General features: G+C 40.3%; 1 protein-coding gene across 9 annotated transcripts in view; it reads right to left on the bottom strand.

Moving 5' to 3' along the window:
* Nucleotides 1-21,544, bottom strand: part of THADA (THADA armadillo repeat containing) — a 326,811-nt gene that overhangs the window by 182,858 nt on the left and 122,409 nt on the right. For all 9 annotated transcript variants that reach the window (XM_032877945.1, XM_032877944.1, XM_032877943.1 and 6 more), the window contains 2 exons: nt 3,931-4,020; nt 2,502-2,633 (listed from right to left, as the gene is read on the bottom strand). In XM_032877945.1, coding sequence (XP_032733836.1) covers nt 2,502-2,633; nt 3,931-4,020 — 222 coding nt within the window. The remainder of the gene's footprint in view (nt 1-2,501; nt 2,634-3,930; nt 4,021-21,544) is intronic.

Below are 21,544 nucleotides of genomic sequence, written 5' to 3' on the forward strand. Positions count from 1 at the left end.
TGCAGAGATGAGCCCAAGAGAATGGCTGCTTCCAATCAAGCCATTGTCACTACTGGAAAAGCAAAGCAGGAACAGATCCCACTGCTGGTGGGGACATGACTTCCACATCCTGAAAACAGCACTTGGGTCCACCAACTCTGGAGATGGGCTCCTTCTTACTCCAAACTTCATCAATATCATGGCCCACCGGCCTACTCAGTGTAGCCACTGCTCTTGGCTGCACAAAAGGAAGCTGGTTATTTTGGTGTAATGGAAAGAGTTCCCCCAACACTCCTGACAGGCCTATGCTCTCAGGTTCATATTCTAGCTCTATAATTGACTTGCTCTCTGAACCTCAATTTCCTCAACAGGAAAGTGGGGGTGATAACACCTCCTCTCCAAGTCGTTGTAAGCAAGATGGCTGGTTCAGTATCAGGCAAATAGTCAAAGCTCAAAAAATGTTGGTGTGCTTTCTACTAACATCTCTCCTCAGAGTATTTTTTTGTTGTTCTCTGCATTCCTGGGTCAAAATCTATTTCTTATAAACCCCAAAAATGGCCTAACCAAGTACCAAGTATGACCAACACTACTACTGTCTAGTTTGTTAAAATCCTTTGTGCAGTTGGGGGGTGGGGAGGGTTCTGATTATGTTTAAAATCCCAAATTTAATCCTGGTACTCAAAGTATGATCTACAGACCAGCAGGATCAGCATTACCTAGAAGTCTGTTTGAAAGGCAGACCCCTCGGGCCCCACTCCAGACCTAATGAATCCAAGTTTATGAGATTCCCCAATGATAGGGTTACCTCTTGAAGTTTGAGAAACACTGTTCTCTACCACAAATGAATTGGGGTATAGAATAATAAACAGAGCCTACTGACACTCTAAGGAATCAATCGTGGCACTTGTGCTGTTGGTGGGATTCTATGAATGTTTATTCGGGTAGAAAGCAACTACTGACCAAGGCATTTTCCCTGGAAGGACAGTGTAATGGGACACCTTGTGCCTTTTGAGTTTAAAAAAAAAAAGAAAAAGAAAACAAAACAACAAAAACGATACACGAAGGACACTGGCTTTATGGCAATATTTAAATCTTCTACATTAATGCAATCTTTATTATATAATGAGGGCTCTGCATATAATTAGTAATACGAGCACTCTGATTATATGTAGACTCTAAATAACCGGAAGGATACTTTCAATGTAGTAATTTCTGGTTTCTAGGATGCAACACATAACAGACTGGTTAGTAATAAGCTTCCATGGATTGAATGTTCTCAACACAGGATGACAAAGTTCTAAAACCTGTCCTTCTGTGATGCTGAGCACGTGTCTTTCCTTCCCCACCCCATCAAACTTCTGAAACATTTTTTAGTTCTTTCCAGTTATATGTGAAAGTACAATTTTTATGCTCCTGAAAGTAAAATTTATAACCCAAATTCCTAAAATGAATCACCCCATGCCGGATCCAGGAGACTGGTAACTTTGTGTATCAGGAAACAAAAACCCCATCCGAGTGAGTCATCTCTGTGATCAGAGATAACACAGCCCCAGCCAGAGCTCGGGGCAAACAAATGGCCACAGCAATCACATGCCAGCATCTTGTGTTTAATGGTTTTTTACATTAAAATGCATCAGTCAGCTCTGTGAAACCAGGAAGTGGAACCTGGGACGCCACATAAATAACAAACACATTCTCTTGAGTTTGGCGAATCTTGACGTTCTGCTCTAAGTCTATCTCAATTTCTGGTACATAAATAAAAATGAAAATGCTGCTTTACCAAGATGAGAGCAGGACGGCAAGAGCTAAGTAATATGACTGGGCTTCTGAAATGTTCCATAAGAAAATTTTTAAGACTTCTTAAATGTCTATTTATTGAGGACTTTGATCGAAAGTGAAAAAGGTGATCTGATCAGAAGTTGGCAAATACCTCAAAAACTGCAACAGAGGAAGTGGCTCTTAGGCTGTAGAGCACAAAGCCTGTTATCATCTGATTCCAAAATCTGTAAGCACGGCTTTTTCTCAGGTGCTCCAGGGTTGAAAGAGAAGATGAGCAGGAAGGAAACTTGTGCCACATAGCACGGCCTTGCACTAGCAAACTCCTCCAGAGAGAAGGGCAAATGTCCTCTTCAACCCTTGGACAGGGGATATAATGCCAGGACCAAGCCTTCCTCAGGCTGGCTAGGCTCAACACAGGGACAGTGCAAATTCCCAGGCTATGCTTTTCAACAGCAGGCATCTCCTATCAACACCACACATCCATTAGCAGGCAGAGTGCCTGGGGAACATGACTTCAGCAGTGGCTATGGCTACAGTAGAAGCTCTTTCTTCTGAAACACTGGAGACCAGTTGGGGACAATGGCAACAAACCCCAGGCCCTTGCTTTCACCAAGACCTCTCCCAAAGCAAAAAAACCAAGCAAACAACAAAAACAAACAAAAAGCCAACGACAGTGGAAACAAGTTAAATTACCCCATAGCGCCCCCATGCCCACCCCATTATTTCCGCGAAGCACACACTACCTCATAATGAAGGGAATGAAAGGCGCCATGCTGAGAGGAGAATAGGTGCCGTCCATCGGGGAAGGGTAGAGTCTCCCCAGCACCAAAAGTAAGAGAAACATGCTTGGATGGCGGTTGAGTTCTCCTGTGTCACTGAAAAAAAAAAAAAAGTTATTGCATGTAAAAGACTTATAATTTAAGAGGCGAAGTGTTACCTTCAAACATTTTTCTCATTAAATGATTATGAATATAAAGTGAGATGCTCTATGATTGGAAGATCGTTCCCCTTTTCTTGTTTTTTCCCCCTCCATTCATTTCATATATTCCTAATGCACAAATAAGGAAGAGCTACTGGCAAAGCCACGGATTGGGCTCCAGCACACGAGTCTCTTCTCAAAGCTAATTGTTAATTTGTGTCTGTGTTTTGATTTGAGCCGTTCATACAGCAGAAAGGAGTCCCACAGTATGAAATGTGAAACTCTCAACAGCCAAATGCACTTAGGAAAGCTTGAATGGTCACCTACGGCGGCCAGAAAAGCCTGTTTGTACAAATTACTAATGTGAGAGAATGTATCATGAACAGAAATAAAATTCATTGATGTTAATTTTACTTCCCCGTTAAAGATAATGAGTATAAATTCGTATCAAGTGCAAATGTGGCTAGAAGAATAAAAAAAGCACATGTTCTAAAAATTCCACTATCAGCACAGGATGTGATTGAAAGGGCAGTGATAAACTTTTCTATGTGCCCTGATCAGACGGGAAGCTCTCTGAACAGCTTTATTTTCTGTTTCTAGGGTCAAGCATGCCAGTGCTTCTTCCAGACCAACCAGCTATTTGCTTACTCTCATAATGGTCAACTCTAACAGGTCAGTAAGAAAAAAATGGCTGGTGTCTGTGACAGCAAACTCAGTATGCAAACACAGAGATTTTTAAATATCATGGGAAGAAAATGCTTTTCAGAAGCTGTGTTTCTAAGAAGCTGTTTTCTGAAATATGTTCCCTGCAAACAGAATGCGAAAAAACAATCTAAAACAGGATTTTAAAAATATAAAAAATATCATAAAAACAGGGTATTAGGGGTTCCTGGGTGGCTCAATCAGTTAAGTGTCTGACTCTTGATTTTAGCTCAGGTCATGATCTCAGAGGCGTAAGGGCCTTGCGTCTGGCTCTGTGCTTGGAGCCTGCTTTAAGATCTCTCTCTCCCTGTCGTTCCCCACTCTACCTCTATACAAAAACAAAAACAAAACAGGATTTTATACAACTTTTCAGGTACAAATCTACTGTAGAGAGTCAGGCAACAGGATGTAATAAAAAAGCACTTTAAAAAACTCCATCTAAGTTATAAGGAAGGAGTTGATTAAAAACTGTTGCCTGGAGGGAAAAATCTCGATTAATGAAGTAATTCACTTCCTTGATTTCACTGTGTCCCACCCTTTTCTCTTCTTACCTGTCCACAGTATTAGCTACAGCTTCCAACTGTTGGAGAAGAAAGGGATAGAGTTCCGGGAAACGAGAAAAAAACTGGCTGCCTGTCATTCTGTAAAAGGAAGAAAAACAAATTACATCATTTATTTCCTCTGATCTAATAATAAAGCCTTTTCATTTTCTTTAAAGGAAGATAGCCAAGGTCATTTGCTTGAATATTTAATGAAAAAAAGTTGAGAACAAACCTCATCTTAAAAATTTAACAATCAGTCAAAACAAAACATTTAATTTTGATTTTGGGAGTGCTCTTAACACACGGAATTTTATCTCAAAATTTAAGATTATGTGTATTTACAGATATTTGATATTAAGTTCTGTTGGGGAAGAAATATGTAATCTGTGCAAATGCCAAGTTTTCTACAATTGATTTGGACTACACATATAGTCAACATCGGGTTGGCTAAGGCTGACAGCTTCTATAACAAGGGCAGGTCTAGAACAGGTTTCTCCAAGTTGGCACCAATGATATTTTGGACCAGACCATTTTTTGTTGTGGGCGGTGTCATAAGACTGTAGGATGTTTAGCAGCCTCCGATGAGTCTACCCATCAAATGCCAGTAATATCCCCACCCTTTCGTGTCATGACAATCAAAAATGTCTCTGGAAAAAAAAAAAATGTCTCTGGACATTGCCAAATGTATCCCGAGGGGTAAAACGGTCCCAGCTGAAAACCACTGGGCTAGAGTACGGTTATCAGAGGCACAGATTTGGTATATATGGTTTTGGACATCCGATCTCAGCTGACACCTGTGAGGATTACCTTTCCATCTTTATAAATACTATTTTTGAATTCTGACAAGACCCGTTCAGTTTTTACAAATGCTTACACTCATGTAACCCATTCCTATGAAGATTCAGAAAATTTCCATCATCCCAGAAAGTTTCCTTGTGCCCCTTCCCAGTCAACTCTACAATTTGTTTTTGTCTATTCTATAATTTCATATAAATGTAATAATACATTACATAATTTTTTTGTGTCTGGCTTTTTTCACGCAGCCTAAAGTTTATCCATGTTACTTGGTGTATTAATAGTTTGATTCTTTTTTTGTGGGGTATTATTCCTCTATATGAATATACAAGTTTGTTTATCCATTCTCCTCTTGACAGATATGGGCTGTTTCCATTTGTAGGCTATTATGAATAAAGCTGCTAGGAACATTCTTACACAAGGTTTTTGTGGACATGTTTTCATTTCTTTTGAATAAGTATCTGAGAATAACATTTCAGTATGTTTAACATTTTAGGAAACTGACAGTTTCCCCCAAATCATGATGGCATTTTATACTCCCACCAATATTAAATGAGAGTTTAGTGGTTCTGTGTTCCTTCCAGCATTTGCTGTTGTCTTTCTCTTTATTCCACTTTAGCCATCCTAGTGGTAGATTCCTGTGGTTTTGATTTGCATTTCCTTGATGACTAATGATGATATTAAACACTCTTTGTGCTTTGGTTATTGATACTGTCTTTTGTGAAGTAGCTATTCAAAATTTTTGCCTGTTTTCACATTAGGTTGCTTGCTTCCTTTGTCATATGTACGCACTACATGTACCTTCTTTGTCTGTAGCTTGTCATTTTATTTTCCTAATAATGTCTTCTGATGAGCAGAAGTTTTCAATCCAATAATTGGATCAATTTTTTTCTTTTTATGATTCATGTTTTCTGTAGCTTAAGAAATCTTTGCTTACCCCAACATCACAAAGACATTCGGTTTTCTTCTAGGAGTTTTATAGTTTTAGCTTTTATCTTGAGGTCTATGATCCATCTCAAATTAATTTTTGTGTATGTTGTGAGGTAGAGGCAAAGGTTCTCTTTTTCTTTTAAAAATGTATTATTTTTTTTTAAAGATTTTATTTATTTATTTGACAGACAGAGATCACAAGTAGGCAAAGCAACAGGCAGAGAGAGAGGGGGAAGCAGGCTCCCTGCTGAGCAGAGAGCCCGATGTGGGGCTCGATCCCAGGACCCTGGGATCATGACCTGAGCCGAAGGCAGAGGCTTAACCCACTGAGCCACCCAGGCGCCCCAAAAATGTATTATTTTTTTAATTGAAGTATAGTTGACACACAATGTTGCATTAGTTTCAGGTGTAAGATTCTTTTTCTTCTACATTGGTGTGTCATAATTTTAACAGGGAGATGCCATAAGATATAGGCCTTAAATAGGAGAGATGTGCCATGTTCATGGATAAGAAGATTCAGTATTCTTTAAAAAAGATTCAATCTTATAAAGAGGAAATTCTCACCAAATTCAATGCAATTCCAATAAAAATAATAATTTATATATATTCAACTACATCAGTTAATTTTTTAAAAAAATTTTACACACACAAAAAAGCACAAATAAAAACAGAAAATAATACACATACAAAGTATTTTTGGCAGAGGAAGAGTATCAAACATTATGAAATAAAAAAGACTAAAAGGCTAAACACATGTGGGCCCCATTTGGATCCTGATTCTAACAAGCCAATTATAAAAAGACATTTCTAAGACAATTAGGAAAAGTTGAAGGTTATAGAGTTACTAACTTTGTTACACATGATAATAGCATGGTGTATTTCTTTTTAAACTCTCTTATCAAATCAGTCACGCAACCTGAAGTATTTATGGGAAAAATGACATGATGCCTGTGACCTCGGGAGGACAAGAAATGGACAAAATAAGATCGGCAAAATGTTGGTAATTCTTGAAGTTCAGCGATGGATATGCAAGGCTTAGTTATACTATTCTCTTCACTCTTACATATGTTGAAAATTCCCATAATAAAAAGGTTCTAAAATAATGGGAGTAAACATTTTTATTTGCCAAGCCCCAAATGGGGAGAAAATATGTAATGCGTATAACTGAGGATTACGTAATTAGTATGAGAATATATGAAGAACTCCAGTGATATCAGTAAGTTGAATGACAAACAACTGAACATAAAAATGGATAAAACCTATTCAAATATAATCCACAGAAAATAAACATTAGCGACCAATAAATACAAGCTGCTCAATCATACTACGAGACCATTTTATACCAGCTGGCAAAGACTGAAAAGTCTGATAATACCAAGTACTGGAACTCCCACTGTTGATGGAAACAAACATTACTAAAACAACTTTTAAAATAATCTGGCATTTTCTTGAAAGCCACAGATGTATTTAGCCAGTGATTCACAAATGCTATTTCTAGGTAAGTGGCCTAATAACGTGGGTACCAGAAGGCTTGTGGCAACTGTACACACAGCAGCTATATGTCCTTCAAGAGTAGAGTGAACAACTCTACACTCACACAATGGCATACTGTAGGGCAGTAAGTCTGAATGAACTACGGATGTATCAACACAGATGTATTTCAGGAACATCATGTTAAGTGAAAAAAGTGTGTTAAAGAAGAATTCAATAATATAACCCTATGCAAACAAAGTTTATAATAAAGCACCACTAAGTAATACATCACTTAGTGAAACAAATTTTAGTGATAAAAAATGAGAAGCAAAGGAATAAAAACAAAATTGGCAAAAGTAGTCAATCACTTCTCCAAGGGGGTGGGGGAGAAAGGAGATGGGATTAGGAAGGAATATATAAGGGGCTTCAAAAGAAATATTGTTACTTAACCAGGTGGTGGATCTAAAAGTATATGTTGCACGGTTACTCTTTATACCTTACACACACTATATACATTTTCTTTTGTACTTATTTCACAGTAAAAGCGATTTCTTTTAAAGAAGAGAAAGTCCTTACTTCCTTTTAAATCAGATCTATTGAACATTTATTGAACATTTATGCAAATGTTAAAAAATCCCATATACTAGATCTCCCAGTGCCCCTACGCATAGACAACACAAAAGCATCTCAACTTTCCTTGTCAAAACTTGTTTATAAAAGTACATACTCTCAGTTTAGCTCCTTTTCCCCACGGATATGCATATTATACATATGGTTGTGCCCCTTGACTTTATTTTTCATTTGAATTATATCTGAGTAATCATTCAATATCAGACACACCATTCTATTTCTTTCCACTTTAATGGCTACAGAGTAATCCACTGTTTTTTTAGTGTAATTGATTTAATCCCAAAGAACAGGCCTTTTGGTCATTACCTTATTGTTACAGACAATGACATGTAAATTTCCTTGTTAATAAATGCAAACCTGGGCTTTGCAGGTTCACTGTTTTCCAAAACACTGATCACAAAACCGTTCCACTACAGACCATTGTTACATTCTTTAGCATCGCTAAGCAAAACTGGTTAGGAACATCAGTTTCCATTTTTAGCAGGAGTCACTTAAAACTGTTATGAATTCAATACTGCAATCCCTGTGTATACTTGCCCATATAGAATCTCCCCATTTATACCACAAAGCCTGGTGGTATGTCTTCTAGAGGAATCAGTATTTCCAGGGCAGTAAGTCACTCCTTAATGGTCCGATATCTCTTGGTGGTGTCAAAGGACACAAGCATTCTTATGTAAGCAGACCATATGATTGCATTACCATGATCTAGAAATTGACTTGATAAGTAAAGGGCTCTGATGACCACAAATACTACCAGAGAAAAGGGCTGTGGAGCTATCATCCTCAAATTAAAGTCACCGTCTTAATTGAATTGAAACTAATTGTCCCAAACAGCGAATTACCTCATTCAGTTACCTTAGCAGGTATTTACCAACTAGTTTATGTTGCAGAATATATAAAGAAGGTATGTCACTAGAAGTTATAAACATTTGGCGAATCTTTTTTTTTTCTTAGAGATTTTATTTATTTATTTGACAGAGAGAGATCACAAGTAGGCAGAGAGGAAGGCAGAGAGAAGGGGGGGAAGCAGGCTCCCCGCTGAGCAGAGAGTCCCATGCAGGGCTCAATCCCAGGACCCTGAGATCATGACCTGAGCCAAAGGCACAGAATTAACCCACTGAGCCACCCAAGTGCCCTGGTGAATCTTTTAAGTAATTGTTTTGTTCTTAATAATTCAGTGGGCTTTGACCACATCTTAAAAAAAAAATATTCTGTTAAAATTATTGTGTCCATGCTTGATGGTGTAGGACTTTGGAGCATCAGCTGTACATCTGTCAGGGTTTAAGAAAAACCAAAATTATTTCTAAGGAGAATTTTGACCTCGCTTAGGTACTCTGAGCACACCGGAGTTGCCTTTCTATTCTAGCGTTCTCAGGCTCCTGATACTGTTAAGAAAATATCAACTTGAAGAGATTCTTAACTGTAGAGAACGCACAGGGTTGATGGAGGGAGGATGGTGGGGGGTGGGTTGAATGGGTGATGGGTATTAAGGAGGGCACCTGTGATGAGCCCTGGTGATCATCAAGTGATCAATTTTTTACCGTATATGTTAATGAACTAGAATTTAAATAAAAAGCATCATCTCAAATCTGCATCAGCCAAGGGTTACTAAAGACTTGGCTAAATGTGTTACGGATAGAGAGCCACCTGATGGGGATTCAGTATTAACAATCCTTGCGCATTATCAAACAGAGCCTCAAGAGGTAACGCATAGGAGGATATCAGAATCATCTAAGAGTACTGAGACAAAAGACAAAAGGAGACCACCATAGGAGGATATCAGAATCATCTATTTAAACTTCACTCACTCCTGATTCTCAGCTACAGCAGAACGCTTACAGTTCATAGGCTGCTCATAGGTTTTGGGCTACCCCTACAGGTCTGGAATCCAGAGCTTTATTTTAAAAGGCCAAGATCATGGGACCATTTTAGTCCATACATGAGTCCTGGAACATGTGAATCTTACCTATCATTTCTACTTAATCAAAACTATAGCATGATCAGTTTTCTCAAGAAAGCAGCAGTTGTTTTAAAATACTTCCATACTTCATGCTGAGCACAGTGCTAGGTCCCATGGAAGACACTAACAACATGAAATAGTCACAGCTCTTGATGCTTAAGATCTGGTTAAGAAGACAAGGCACATGCATGGACTAGGTAAGGCAAACCGCTTTAAGGGTCAAATAACTAAAGCTTCCAGGAACAGTGGAGTTGGGAAAGATATCACGGGCAGCTGGAAAGGTTAGGGAAAGGTTAGGGAACAGTTTGTGGCAAACGTGGAAACCAAGATGAGTTTCGAAAAAATTGGGTAAGAATGGAATAAAATGGAGAGAAATGGATTAAAAGGGAGAGGAAATAGCATGCAGAGGGTGGGGAGTTACAGAAACCAACTGGGTAGATAAACCTGCTGGATGAAAAGAGGGCTTCCTGACAAGACAAGACAGAAAAGGCATACAAGACAGAAAAGGCATACAAGTTTTTAGAAATTCAATGCCAGACTAAGCAGCTTAGCCTGTATCTTACAGGCATTGAAAGTTTCTGAACAGCAGAGAGGTGTGCCAAGAGCAGATGAACCGGACTAGAGGGAGGGTAGAAATACAGTGACCCAATGTACGTTCACTGAATGCACCTTTGCACCTCAACTAGAGCGTAAATATCTATAGGTAAGGAACCACATTCACACTTCCTTGTATCACTTTCTTTTTTTTTTAAGATCTTATTTATTTGACAGAGAGGGAGCACAAGTAGGCACAGCAGCAGGCAGAGGAAGAGAGAGAATCAGGCTCTCTGCTGAAAAGAGAACCCAAGGTAGGGCTCGATCCCAGGACCCTGGGACCATGAACCGAGCTGAAGGCAGACACCCAATGGAGTCACCCAGGTGCCCCTGTATCACTCTTGATACAAACCACAATTCTATATGAATGCTGGCTGACTGGTAAATATTTTGGCCATGAATGTATAAGATTAGTCAGAGAAGAAAAACACCACACCACCCATCTAGCTTCAACACAATTTCTCTTACAAGGATAAGAGGAGTTAGGACTAAGACGGTAACAAATTAAAAATTTCTCAACGTGAATCGTTAGCTGTATCTAAGGACATTCAAAATCCTGATTTGAATTAATAAACTGAGTATCCTGCCAGGACTTGAAATTTCTTAAATCAAATATAGAAATCCTGTCTCGCTGATTTACAAACAGTTCAATTCTAGTTCACCCATATAAGCAAACAGGCTGATATGTCACCTCCACAAATATAGCAAACCCTGGGGGTAAATTCTCCAGTGACAGGGATTTCAAGCCTGTTTATCTATGCGGCCAAAAACTAGCCCTGAAACTTTATGGAAACAAAAGAAGTGATAACCAAAAAGGAAAAATGGAATCTCGGTCAATTCAAGCTTCTAGGAAGACAAAAGTAGACCACCAAATATTGTGAATGGGATAAAACAGACAGACAAAAGTGAAAACAAACAAGCCGGGACAGGGAATGAGAATAAAGCAGCTTTAACCTTGGGGACTGTCAGACTCTACAAAACATGAGTTGATTCCCCAGTTCTGCCCAGTAAGAACTATGTAGGCACAACCCATGGAGAGGCCCTTGGGGAAACACAGAAGCTCCTTGAAGGAATCCACTTGCCCCGCACCAGGAGCAGAGAGTGGCTTCCAGTCTCCCGCAGGGCACACCTCTGCCTAATCCTTTCAGGGGTGGGCTCCCCCAGAGCCCAGACAAGGCCATGAACAAAGCTGGCAGGCAACAAAAGTTGACTGAATAAATGAAAATGCCTGCCCAGCACCATTTGTTTTATTTTAAAAGCTATTTATTTATTTACTTTAAAGCTTTTAAAAAATTTTCTCTAGCACTACTTGTTTACTGAGTAAAAATTAGATAATAAAGGACACTGCAAAGAAAAATCTCAAGTCCACCCCAAACTCACTACCTAAAGAAGACTGCTAGTCTGCTCTGATGTCTGTCCATCTACACCTTTCTCCTCCTTATATATCCTTTTCTTATCTGCTTTTTACACTTGACGCTGGATCAGGAACAGTGTTCCGTATCAGTCTGGACCCATTTGAATGCAGAAGCCTCAGTGTGGTGCGCTCTCTGTGCCTCTCCCACATTTGAACATATGTCTGGGGACCTAACCCAGACACCAGCCCAGAATGCCTCATCCCCATCCTGGTGAAGCCATGGGTGAAAGGCAGTCCCTGCACCAGCCACATTCGGAGCTTCGCTTGGTGTGCACATTCCACATCCAAGCTTGGTAACGCCGAAGTAACGGTGATGCTCTAGTTTTTTTTTGTTTTTTTTTTTTTTTAAAGATTTTACTTATTTATTTGACAGACAGAGATCATAAGTAGGCAGAGAGGCAGGCAGAGAGAGAGGAAGGGAAGCAGGCTCCCCGCCGAGCAGAAAGCCCAGGACCCCGGGCTCATGACCTGAGCCAAAGGCAAAGGCTTTAACCCACTGAGCCACCCAGGCGCCCGATGCTCTAGTTTTTTAGAGCATCTGAGCTTTCATTGTTTTGACCATCTTTGAATCCCACCTGCCATCCATAACAGCCTAGGAACATCTTCACTTGAATCAAGCTTCTATTTCTCTCAGAGACCCAGTCCTAAGATCTGCCACACATATGGAAATTGAAATGTTTCCGAGCTTAACAAAAGCATCCTGATAAAAAATGACTGTGCTTGGGGGGAGGGGGGTTGGGGGGGGTGGGGTTATGGACATTGGGGAGGGTATGTGCTATGGTGAGTGCTGTGAAGTGTGTAAACCTGGCGATTCACAGACTGGTACCCCTGGGGAAAAAAAATATATGTTTATAAAAAATAAAATTAAAAAAAAAATGACTGTGCTATGAAAAGAGGCATTCAGTGAACCGTGTTACAAATTAAAATAAGGTATCCCCGCCCCCCAATTCCGACGTACAGATCCCCTCTCATTCTGAATCATCTCAGGAACAGGGATCAAGAGTAATGTACGAAGGTATAAAGAGGGAAAGCTTGCCAAGGCAAACAAAAACATGCAGAAAAAGGAACTTATAGTAAACAGCAGCGAAGGCATAGCTTGGGCCTGGTTTAAAAAAACAAAACAAAACAACAACAACAAAATGAGGACTCATTCACGGGCCATGGAGCAAACACCATAAACCTGGATTCATTAGATGGAAACAAACACTGAAGGCTGGAGGTTTTCAGTCGGTTTTTCAAATGTGAACCCAATAAACTATTAAAACCTAGCTATCCCCAGATTCTGGCCTATAAAATCACTCTAGAGGACAGAAACCAGCAAAGGGCCTGTGTCTCCTTGCCACAGTGATTGCTGATAGAAAGAGCAAGCGCACCTTAAGAAAAAGTACCCCGAAATGGAAACAAACCTACAATTAAGACAAAGCACGTGTGCGCACGCACACACACACACACACACACACACCCCAAAGGAGGATCAAATGCAAACTAATAAAACAGAAACAACTAATAAAAAAGAAATCTGGGTTTGGAACCCCACCAGGAGGCTCGCCCATCTCTGACTCTGTTCCTAGAATCCTCTCCCCACCTCTGAGTGGGCCGGACACCAGCACTTCTCCCTTGCGTAGTGGTAATTTTAAAAGAATGAGTGATTGGACTGAACAGATGTCAGAGGCCCCAGGGCCAGAATCTCACACTCAGCAAGCACTTGTGATCGTGGCCAGGGTCCCACCGGGAACGCCTGTTACTAAACTTCAGGCAAACCGTGAAGGAAGTTAAAGGAAGGGTATCTTCTTCAGGGCCTCTCTTTGAAGGGTATGGATTCTGACCAGATCTCCTGCAAATCTCATCTCCCTCCCTATCCTCCATAGAGAGCCATAACATTCTTGGACTTAACGTTTTCCCAATCCTTCCCTTTGGGAGCTGATTTCCAGTTGGAGAATCTCCCAAATCACAAAATCAGTCATCACTATACTCTACCCATGGAGGGGAAGTGGCAACTCTTGGTTCTGGAAGTGCCCTGCCGTTCCCCTTGTAGAAATTACTGGCCCAAGGCTGGGCCTGGAAAGACATTCCTCTTCATTCCACAGCCAGATGGTCAGTAAACATACATCTCCCGAATTCCTCATGTGCACAAGGTCGCATCTGGGCAGCTTATAAGGATTTTTTTTACACCAGAGATTTGTTTCTTAGAGAATGTGTCTTTCTAAATCCTGTCATCTATAAAATCTCAGAATCAGTCCACCTCTAATAGTTAACTCAATGGTCATTTTATAAACAGTTTATGGCAGCCTGCAAAGATGGCTAACAAGAATTCCCACTACCCTTGGTATATGTGCATGCCTCCCTCCCTTCAAGAGGCAGGATTTATTTTCCCTCCCCTGACTCTGGTCTAGTTTTTGACCTCTTCGATCCACAGAAGGTGGTGGGAGCAATGCTGTGCCAGTTCTGCCTTAGGCTTCAAGAGGTATGGCAGCTTCTGCATTCACGGTGTTTCAGACTTGACTAACTCTGCTGGGGAGAGGCCCCATGATCCCCCACCTCCGTCATTTATGCTCCCTGTTGAGGGTGTAGACATGGGAATGTGAAACCCTCTCGGTCATTCCAGTCCTAGCTGAGGTCTCAGATATCTCAGCCACCTGAGTGATCCCAGATGACACCACATAGTGAAGCTGAACCAGCTGAACCCAGTCAACCCACAGAACTGTGAGGAATAATGAGTTGTGACTTTAAGCCACGAAATTTTAGGGTATTTGCCATATGCAGAAGCAGGTAACTAAACCACAGTCATGATATTCAAGGGACCGAGTTAGACTCTGTGGAAAAGGTAATACTAACTAAAAGGGATGCTGGTCTCAAGGAATACACAATCTAACCTAACTACTCTATTTATTTTCTCCCAGCTCTAGAAGCCATAAATTGAAATTGGTATCAGGGGTCCAGGGACACCTGGCCGGCCCAGTCAGTAGAGTGTATGACTCTTAATCTCGGGGCTGTAAATTCAAGCCCCACATTGGGTGTAGAGATTACTTAATTTTAAAGAAAGTCTTGGGGCATCTGGGTGGCTCATGTAAGTGTCTGACCCTTGATTTTGGCTCCGGTCGTGGTCAGGGTTGGGTGGAGCCTGCTTAGGATTCTCTCCCTCTCCCTCAGTCCCTCCCCACTCTCTAAAAAAAGTAAATAAAGTCTTAAAAAGTTATTAAAAAAAAAAATCAATGGTCAAAAATCGAAGTGCCAATAAGGCACCTCCAGAGGTTCTAGAGGAGAACCTACTTCTTGCCTCTTCTAGCTTCTGGGGGCTGCTGGCCTTCGAGGCCTGTAGCTGTGTGGCTCTAATCTCTGCCTCTGCAGTCACACCTGAGTTCTCCTTTTCTGTCTCTCAGACCTCACCCTGCCTTCCCCTTATCAGCCTTAGAGCCCACCCAAACAATCCAAGATAATCACCCCAGAGCAAAAGCTTTAATTTAATCACATCTACACAGACCTCTCGTCTTTACAAGGTAACATTTATAGGTTCCAGGGATTAGGACCTCCTGGCTGGTGGGGGCAGGTGGGATTATTGACTATCCATCTGAACTGCCAAAACACAAGCGCTAAGGCACTAAGGGGCAAGAATGAACATAACTGGTTTATTCCCAAGCCTTTGTTTTCCAAATCTTTAATACAACCAACAACTTTTTTTCCCAATATAATCCCAATATTTAAAACAAAACAAAACAAAGCCAGAACTCTTCTGGTTGAAGCGGGGTTGAGGGGAGTGATCTGCACCTGGCTGCCCCCTTCATCTTGGCAGGTATAGGCCCCGAGACACCTCCATGAACTCAAGAAGCACACTTTAGAGTCTGAAGGCTTTGCGAGACAAAGTCCACATTCCACACCTCCTTCCTTCCTATTATTTCCATTGCTCCAACCTCTCTAGCTAAAGAAGCACACGCCATCCACCACCGCTCACCAATTCCCTACAATAACTGTTGTTTTATTAAACATGTTTCAGGTCTATCTCCTCTCACTAGGAAGTTGCTCCTTGAAACCGAAGGCTGGCTTGCTTCTGCTCCAGCCCCAACACCTAGGACCGTGCCAGCACCTAGGAGGGCTTTGTAAACACCAACTGCCTTCTTAATGATTTTCTTAGAACTCCCTCCACAAATCCTGCCCCAATTCACCACAGGCTATCTTCTTTCCAACCATAGGGGTCCTATCCCCATCAGCCTGACTCTACAAAGATATTACTTTACAAATTCTTACCTAGTAATTCTAAAGAGCATCGTGTAAGTAATAAACCCCAAGTTAAGCACATCACTAAATATGCAAATAGTTCAAACAGTGCTAAACCTGCCTCATCCAGAACACTAGCAAAAAATCACCTAGAAATATCTTCCATGCGTTAATAACAAACTAATTTAGCGTAAGCTCCAATATTTCAAAATAGTGTTTTTGGTTTCTATCCCTGTAATACTTTTGGTCAATGAACTCTTTCAGGATCCTCCTCCAAACCTTATAGACATTTTCACTAAGGCTAATATTAATTTGCCAACTTGTATTATTAAAGCAAAGGAAAGGTGCCAATAGAGTCCCAGCCTTCAAGGAACATATTCGAACTAGGAGGACTTTCAGAGAAGTCTACTACTCTTTTCATTTACTCTCACAGATGAGGAAACTGAAGCCCAGAGGAATTCAGGGAGTCTCCTACGATCAAAATACAGTTTGGGGGGCACCTGGGTGGCTCAGTGGGTTAAAGCCTCTGCCTTCGGCTCAGGTCATGATCCCAGGGTCCTGGGATCCAGCCCCACGTCAGGCTCTCTGCTTGGCAGGGAGTCTGCTTCCCCCTCTTTCTCTGCCTACTTGTGATCTCTCTCTCTCTCTCTGTGTCAAATAAATAAATAAAATCTTAAAAAAAAATACAGGTTGGGGGGAAACTACAAGCCTACAATGCAATTCTCTTGTTTCCCAATCTAGCCACTAGACTTTTCGGGGATTCTATTACGCAGGAACCCAGGCATCCCTGTGCGAGGCATCCACTTAATGAGCAGAGGACACTGTGGCCCAGACAGGCCAGTCTTCACAGGAGTGAATGTCCCATGACTGGGTGGACAGCCATTTCTCCACTACTGCCAATCAGCCTGCTTAAGTTAGATTACGGTTCCCAACCTGAGCTTCCACTCCCATGCACTGAGCCAGGCCCACCCACTGACTTGAAGGGGAATAGATGAGCAGGCAAACTGCCAGCCAATCTTTAAAAATACATCCATCTGCTCTTACAAAGTACTTTTGGAGATCACAACCACAGATCTTCCACTGGGTCTAATAAGTTTCAAGTCCCTCATGCATTCAAATTAAGAGAATCTTACTAACTCATTAGAACACACACCTCTAACCACCCTCCACACAGCACCCAAAACAAAAACAAAAATGAAAACCAAAACCCCTTTAACTCCCACGCAAATCAAATCAGAAGAGAGGGTATGGGCTAATTCTTATTTAGGCTCAAGGCTTCTTCCCCCTACCCCCCCAAGTGAACCTGTGTTTTCTGTCAGTTTGTGAACATTCAGGCCAAGGCGTACTCACAAGGAAAACAAAAACAAAAACACCAAAACAGTCAGCAGGCAAATGTTACACTCCCAATTAACACAATGTTGTTCACAACTAGGTATGATGTGATGTGATGTCCAGTGTACATTTTCCCAAATGCACCCCTAGAAGAAATGAAGTAAGACTCAGAATACAAAGTGTCACTTTCTTCTGCTGCAGAAGTATGGAAAAAAGCCTCCATTTGTGGCTGTCCATCTCAGACTGCAGGATTTAGTCTTCTCTCTGAATAACTGCCTGGAAGTACTCAAAAAAAAAAAAAAAAAAAAAAAAGGGGATAATTTTCAACAGATTGGCTGGATCTCCAGACAGAGAGGAGAAGCCAGCACTTGGCAGAGTTGTGAAAGGAACATTTTGGACATCTTAGCCATTTGTTTTTTGGAGAGCCAGAAAACTAATCTGGAATAAGTATAACTCATTATTGTTATTATTATTAAAAACCTTAACCTCTGGCTCCTGGGGTTGGCAGCAGGAAGCATGTAGGTTGCTATAGAAATGCAAATGAAAGTTATTAAATTAGACATTCCAAGTTCAGGGTCCTGTGTTTGGTGTTGTCACGAATCCTGGTTTTTTAAAGTGCTCTGAAGTAAGTAGGCTGCCATCCCTTTGCAGACCCTGGTAAGCCATCTGCTTGGCCCTGAGAGTAGCCTGTACATTGAGATCACACAGAGGCAGACTTTCAACATGGCTGGGAGCCCTTCCCTTCCATGCGTGTTTCCCCTTAACAGCCAGACCCAAAACCCTTCAAAGGCTGAGGCTGTGTTTTCTACTTCAACTATATCTCCTACAGCACCTAGAAGAGGAGACAGACATAGCATGGACTTCCTATATTTTAAAAAATAAATGAAGGAATAAGTCATGTCTCTTCCCCCCCTTTTAAGTTATAATCTATTGATTACAATTAATGTATACTCCTTTTTAAAAAATCAGATAATATACAGAATAAGTAGTAAAAGAAATTTCACCCTGCCCCATTCTGGACCTTTCCTATACACATATAAAAATGTTAAAATTATACAATCAAGATACACAGATGTTTTGGAGTGACAGACATGGGTGTGTTAAACAAATATTCAGAAACTTGCTTTTTACAAAATATTTAGGTGCCTTCACTCATTTGTGTTCTGAAAGTACAAAGAAAAAGATCTAGTTTTCCTTATCCTTAATTTTAAAAATTGTTTCGAATAAAAGTACATTCTAATGATTTTATCTCCACATTTTATCTCCACATTCTAATGATTTTAACTCCACATTATCTCCAATGGATTAATAGTCTGGCTAAATACCGAATAAGATGAAGGAAATCACATGCCATCAGAACTTTGAAGGTAATGATCCATTAACTTCTAGCCTCTAAGTCTGTTGTCATTTTGAGTCTTAATTCTCTGGATGTTAACATTTTCGGATTTTTTCCCTCTCTACAAAATTTAAGACATTGCATGATGATGTGTCTTGGTGTGGATTGTTTTCCATTTATTGTACTGGAACTCATGTCCTTTACTTCTAGGAAATTTTCCTGCGCTATTATTTCTTTGACAATTTCCTGCCTTCAGTTTTCTTAGCTCTTCCATAAGTGGATGTTGAACCACCTGAAACAATCTTCTAATTTTCTTAAATTTTTTCCCTCCCACATTCCATCCCTCTTGCTCTCTTTAGTTTTACTTCTGAAAGAGTTACCTTACTCTGTCTTCCATCCTGTGTACCAAAATTTTTACTTGGGTTATCACATATTTAACATTTTGGAGTTCTTTCTTATTCTCTGGTTGCTCCTTTAAAGATGCCATCTTGTTCTTAGTTCATGGAGTTCATGTAATCAATTTCATCTTATTTTTCTGAGAATATTAACTTTCCTTTTTTAAGTTTTCTTCTGGTCCCTATATTATGTCTGCTTTTATTTCATTCCCCCCTTTTTTTTTTTAAAGCTCTATTCTTTTTCTAATACTGATTGTAATTTTAGATGGCAGCTGTTTCTTAGAATGATTGTAGTACTTCTCTCCCTGTCACACAAATACATACACACACACACACACACACACACACACACACACACACATCAATGCAAAGAGTGGTTCTACCAGTTAAAAACAGAAACATGAAATTCTGTAATGTGTCAAACATGGGTTACAGACAGGTCAACAAGAAGAAGGCACCAATGAAGACCATTCTTAATAAGCAACATAGCAGAAAGGTATTTTTATTCAAAGGACAAGTCTGGTTTGCACTCATCCACAGAGGCTTTTTATCACATGAATCTAAACACAAATTTTTTTTTTTTTAAGATTTTTATTTATTTATTTGACAGACAGATCACAAGTAGGCAGAGAGGCAGGCAGAGAGAGAGAGGAGGAAGCAGGCTCCCCATTGAGCAGAGAGCCCGATGTGGGGCTCGATCCCAGGACCCTGGGATCATGACCTGAGCCGAAGGCAGTGGCTTAACCCACTGAGCCACCCAGGTGCCCCTAAACACAAATTCTAAACACAAAATGTTCTACTTAAAAGATTTTCCCCTTCTTGCCAATTCGGCTACAACTCTTCAAAAAAAAAAAAAAAAAAAGAGAGAGAGAGACACACACAAAATTTGTTAAGGATGCAGGAAATCCTTTCAGCTAACCAACTTTTACATACTGTTCCTTATGGTCAAAATGTTGACCACACTGTGGTAACTCTTTTTGACTTTATGACCTTATTACTAAGACCATCAATTATATTCAACGTTATTTGAGCAGAGGAACTGCTTGAATGCCAAAAGACTACAGTGTTATTTAACCTTTCCCAACAGAGGCTTGTTGAAACTGGGAATTTGGTAAAATGTTTTACCTAACCTTGCAAAGATACTTCCCAGTAAATATTTGAAGTATATAAATACCTCCAAGTAAAGTCTTAAAAATCGGTAAAACTCCCCAGTATTGAGTCAAATACCCATCTCAACAATATAATCACATTTAAAGTAAAATATGCTGGGGCCTCTGGGTGGCTCCGTTGGTTAAATGGCTGCCTTTGGCTCAGGTCATGATCTTAAGGTCATGAGATCAAGCCCCACATTGGGCTCCCTGCTCAATGGGGAGTCTTCTTCTCACTCTCTCTCTGCTGCTCCCCGGCTTGTGTGCTCTTGCTCACACAACTCTCTCAAATAAATAAATAAATTCTTAAAAAAAAGTAATGCCATGAGTTTTAACAAAGGTAATAATAAGCCACATAAACTAAGGCAGTTCAAATATACCTTTTTTTTTTTTTTAAGACTTATTTTCTTTATAGAGAGAGAGAGAGAGAGAGAGTGGGAAAGGGGGAGGCAGAGGGACAGGGAGAGAGAGAACCTCAAGCAGACTCCCTGCTGGCAGAAAGCTAGGAGGACAAGGCACAGGGCTGGATCTCACCACTCTGAGACCATGACCCGAGCCAAAATCAAGAATTCAAGGCTTAACCGACTAAATCACCCAGGTACCCCAGTTCAAATATTAACTGCCTAAATTAAGCCTATTTCCAATGGCAACATTTTTTTTAATAATATGCACAGCATAATTTAGAAAAGGCTGCTATTCCATCATAGAGTAAAATTTGAAACCATGTCCCATTTATTATTTACTCTGTGGTGGAGTGGAAATGAGGAAACACAATATACAGAAAGAGCAAAGGTTTGAATCAGCCAGACCAGAGCAGTACTACTTATAGGCAGTGTAGCCTTGAATTTGTCCAACCTTGTTGAGCACCTTTCTGTTTTGTTTTCTATAAAACGGAAATAATAGTTCCTACTCTGTGGAGTTCCTGTGAGAAATGAGATAATAAGGGATAAATCTAACACTGTACCTTCTCAACAAATTATATGTGCATTGTTCTTTGGCCTTGGCTCCTGCTACCCCACCTCTTTGTTTCTCTCCCCACTTTAAAGAGAGATGAAAGGAACAGAGAGGATATCGGTATAAATTACCATTAAGGTCAACACACTCTGAGATTCTCAGATCCAAGAGCACCAGAGAACATAGGTCATCTTCATTCTTGCTACACAAATAGCCTTTAAAAATACATTAAGTGGGAGCACTTGAAAATACAGGTGAAATTTGGGTTTCACATAAAAAAATTTCTACAGTATTTTGAATATGTGTATATTTTGCAGTAATTACACACTAAATTACCTTTAAGAGCCCAAGAAGAAAGCTCTAAAATGAGAGTTTTTAGTATGGATGAATCCATACTGGTAGGAAAAAAAGGTTCAAGTGTCTAAACATAAACATTCTCCCTCTCTCTCT

This window comes from Lontra canadensis, unplaced genomic scaffold (assembly GCF_010015895.1).
Source record: "Lontra canadensis isolate GAN:19392208 unplaced genomic scaffold, GSC_riverotter_1.0 scaffold61, whole genome shotgun sequence".
Taxonomy (NCBI): domain Eukaryota; kingdom Metazoa; phylum Chordata; class Mammalia; order Carnivora; family Mustelidae; genus Lontra; species Lontra canadensis.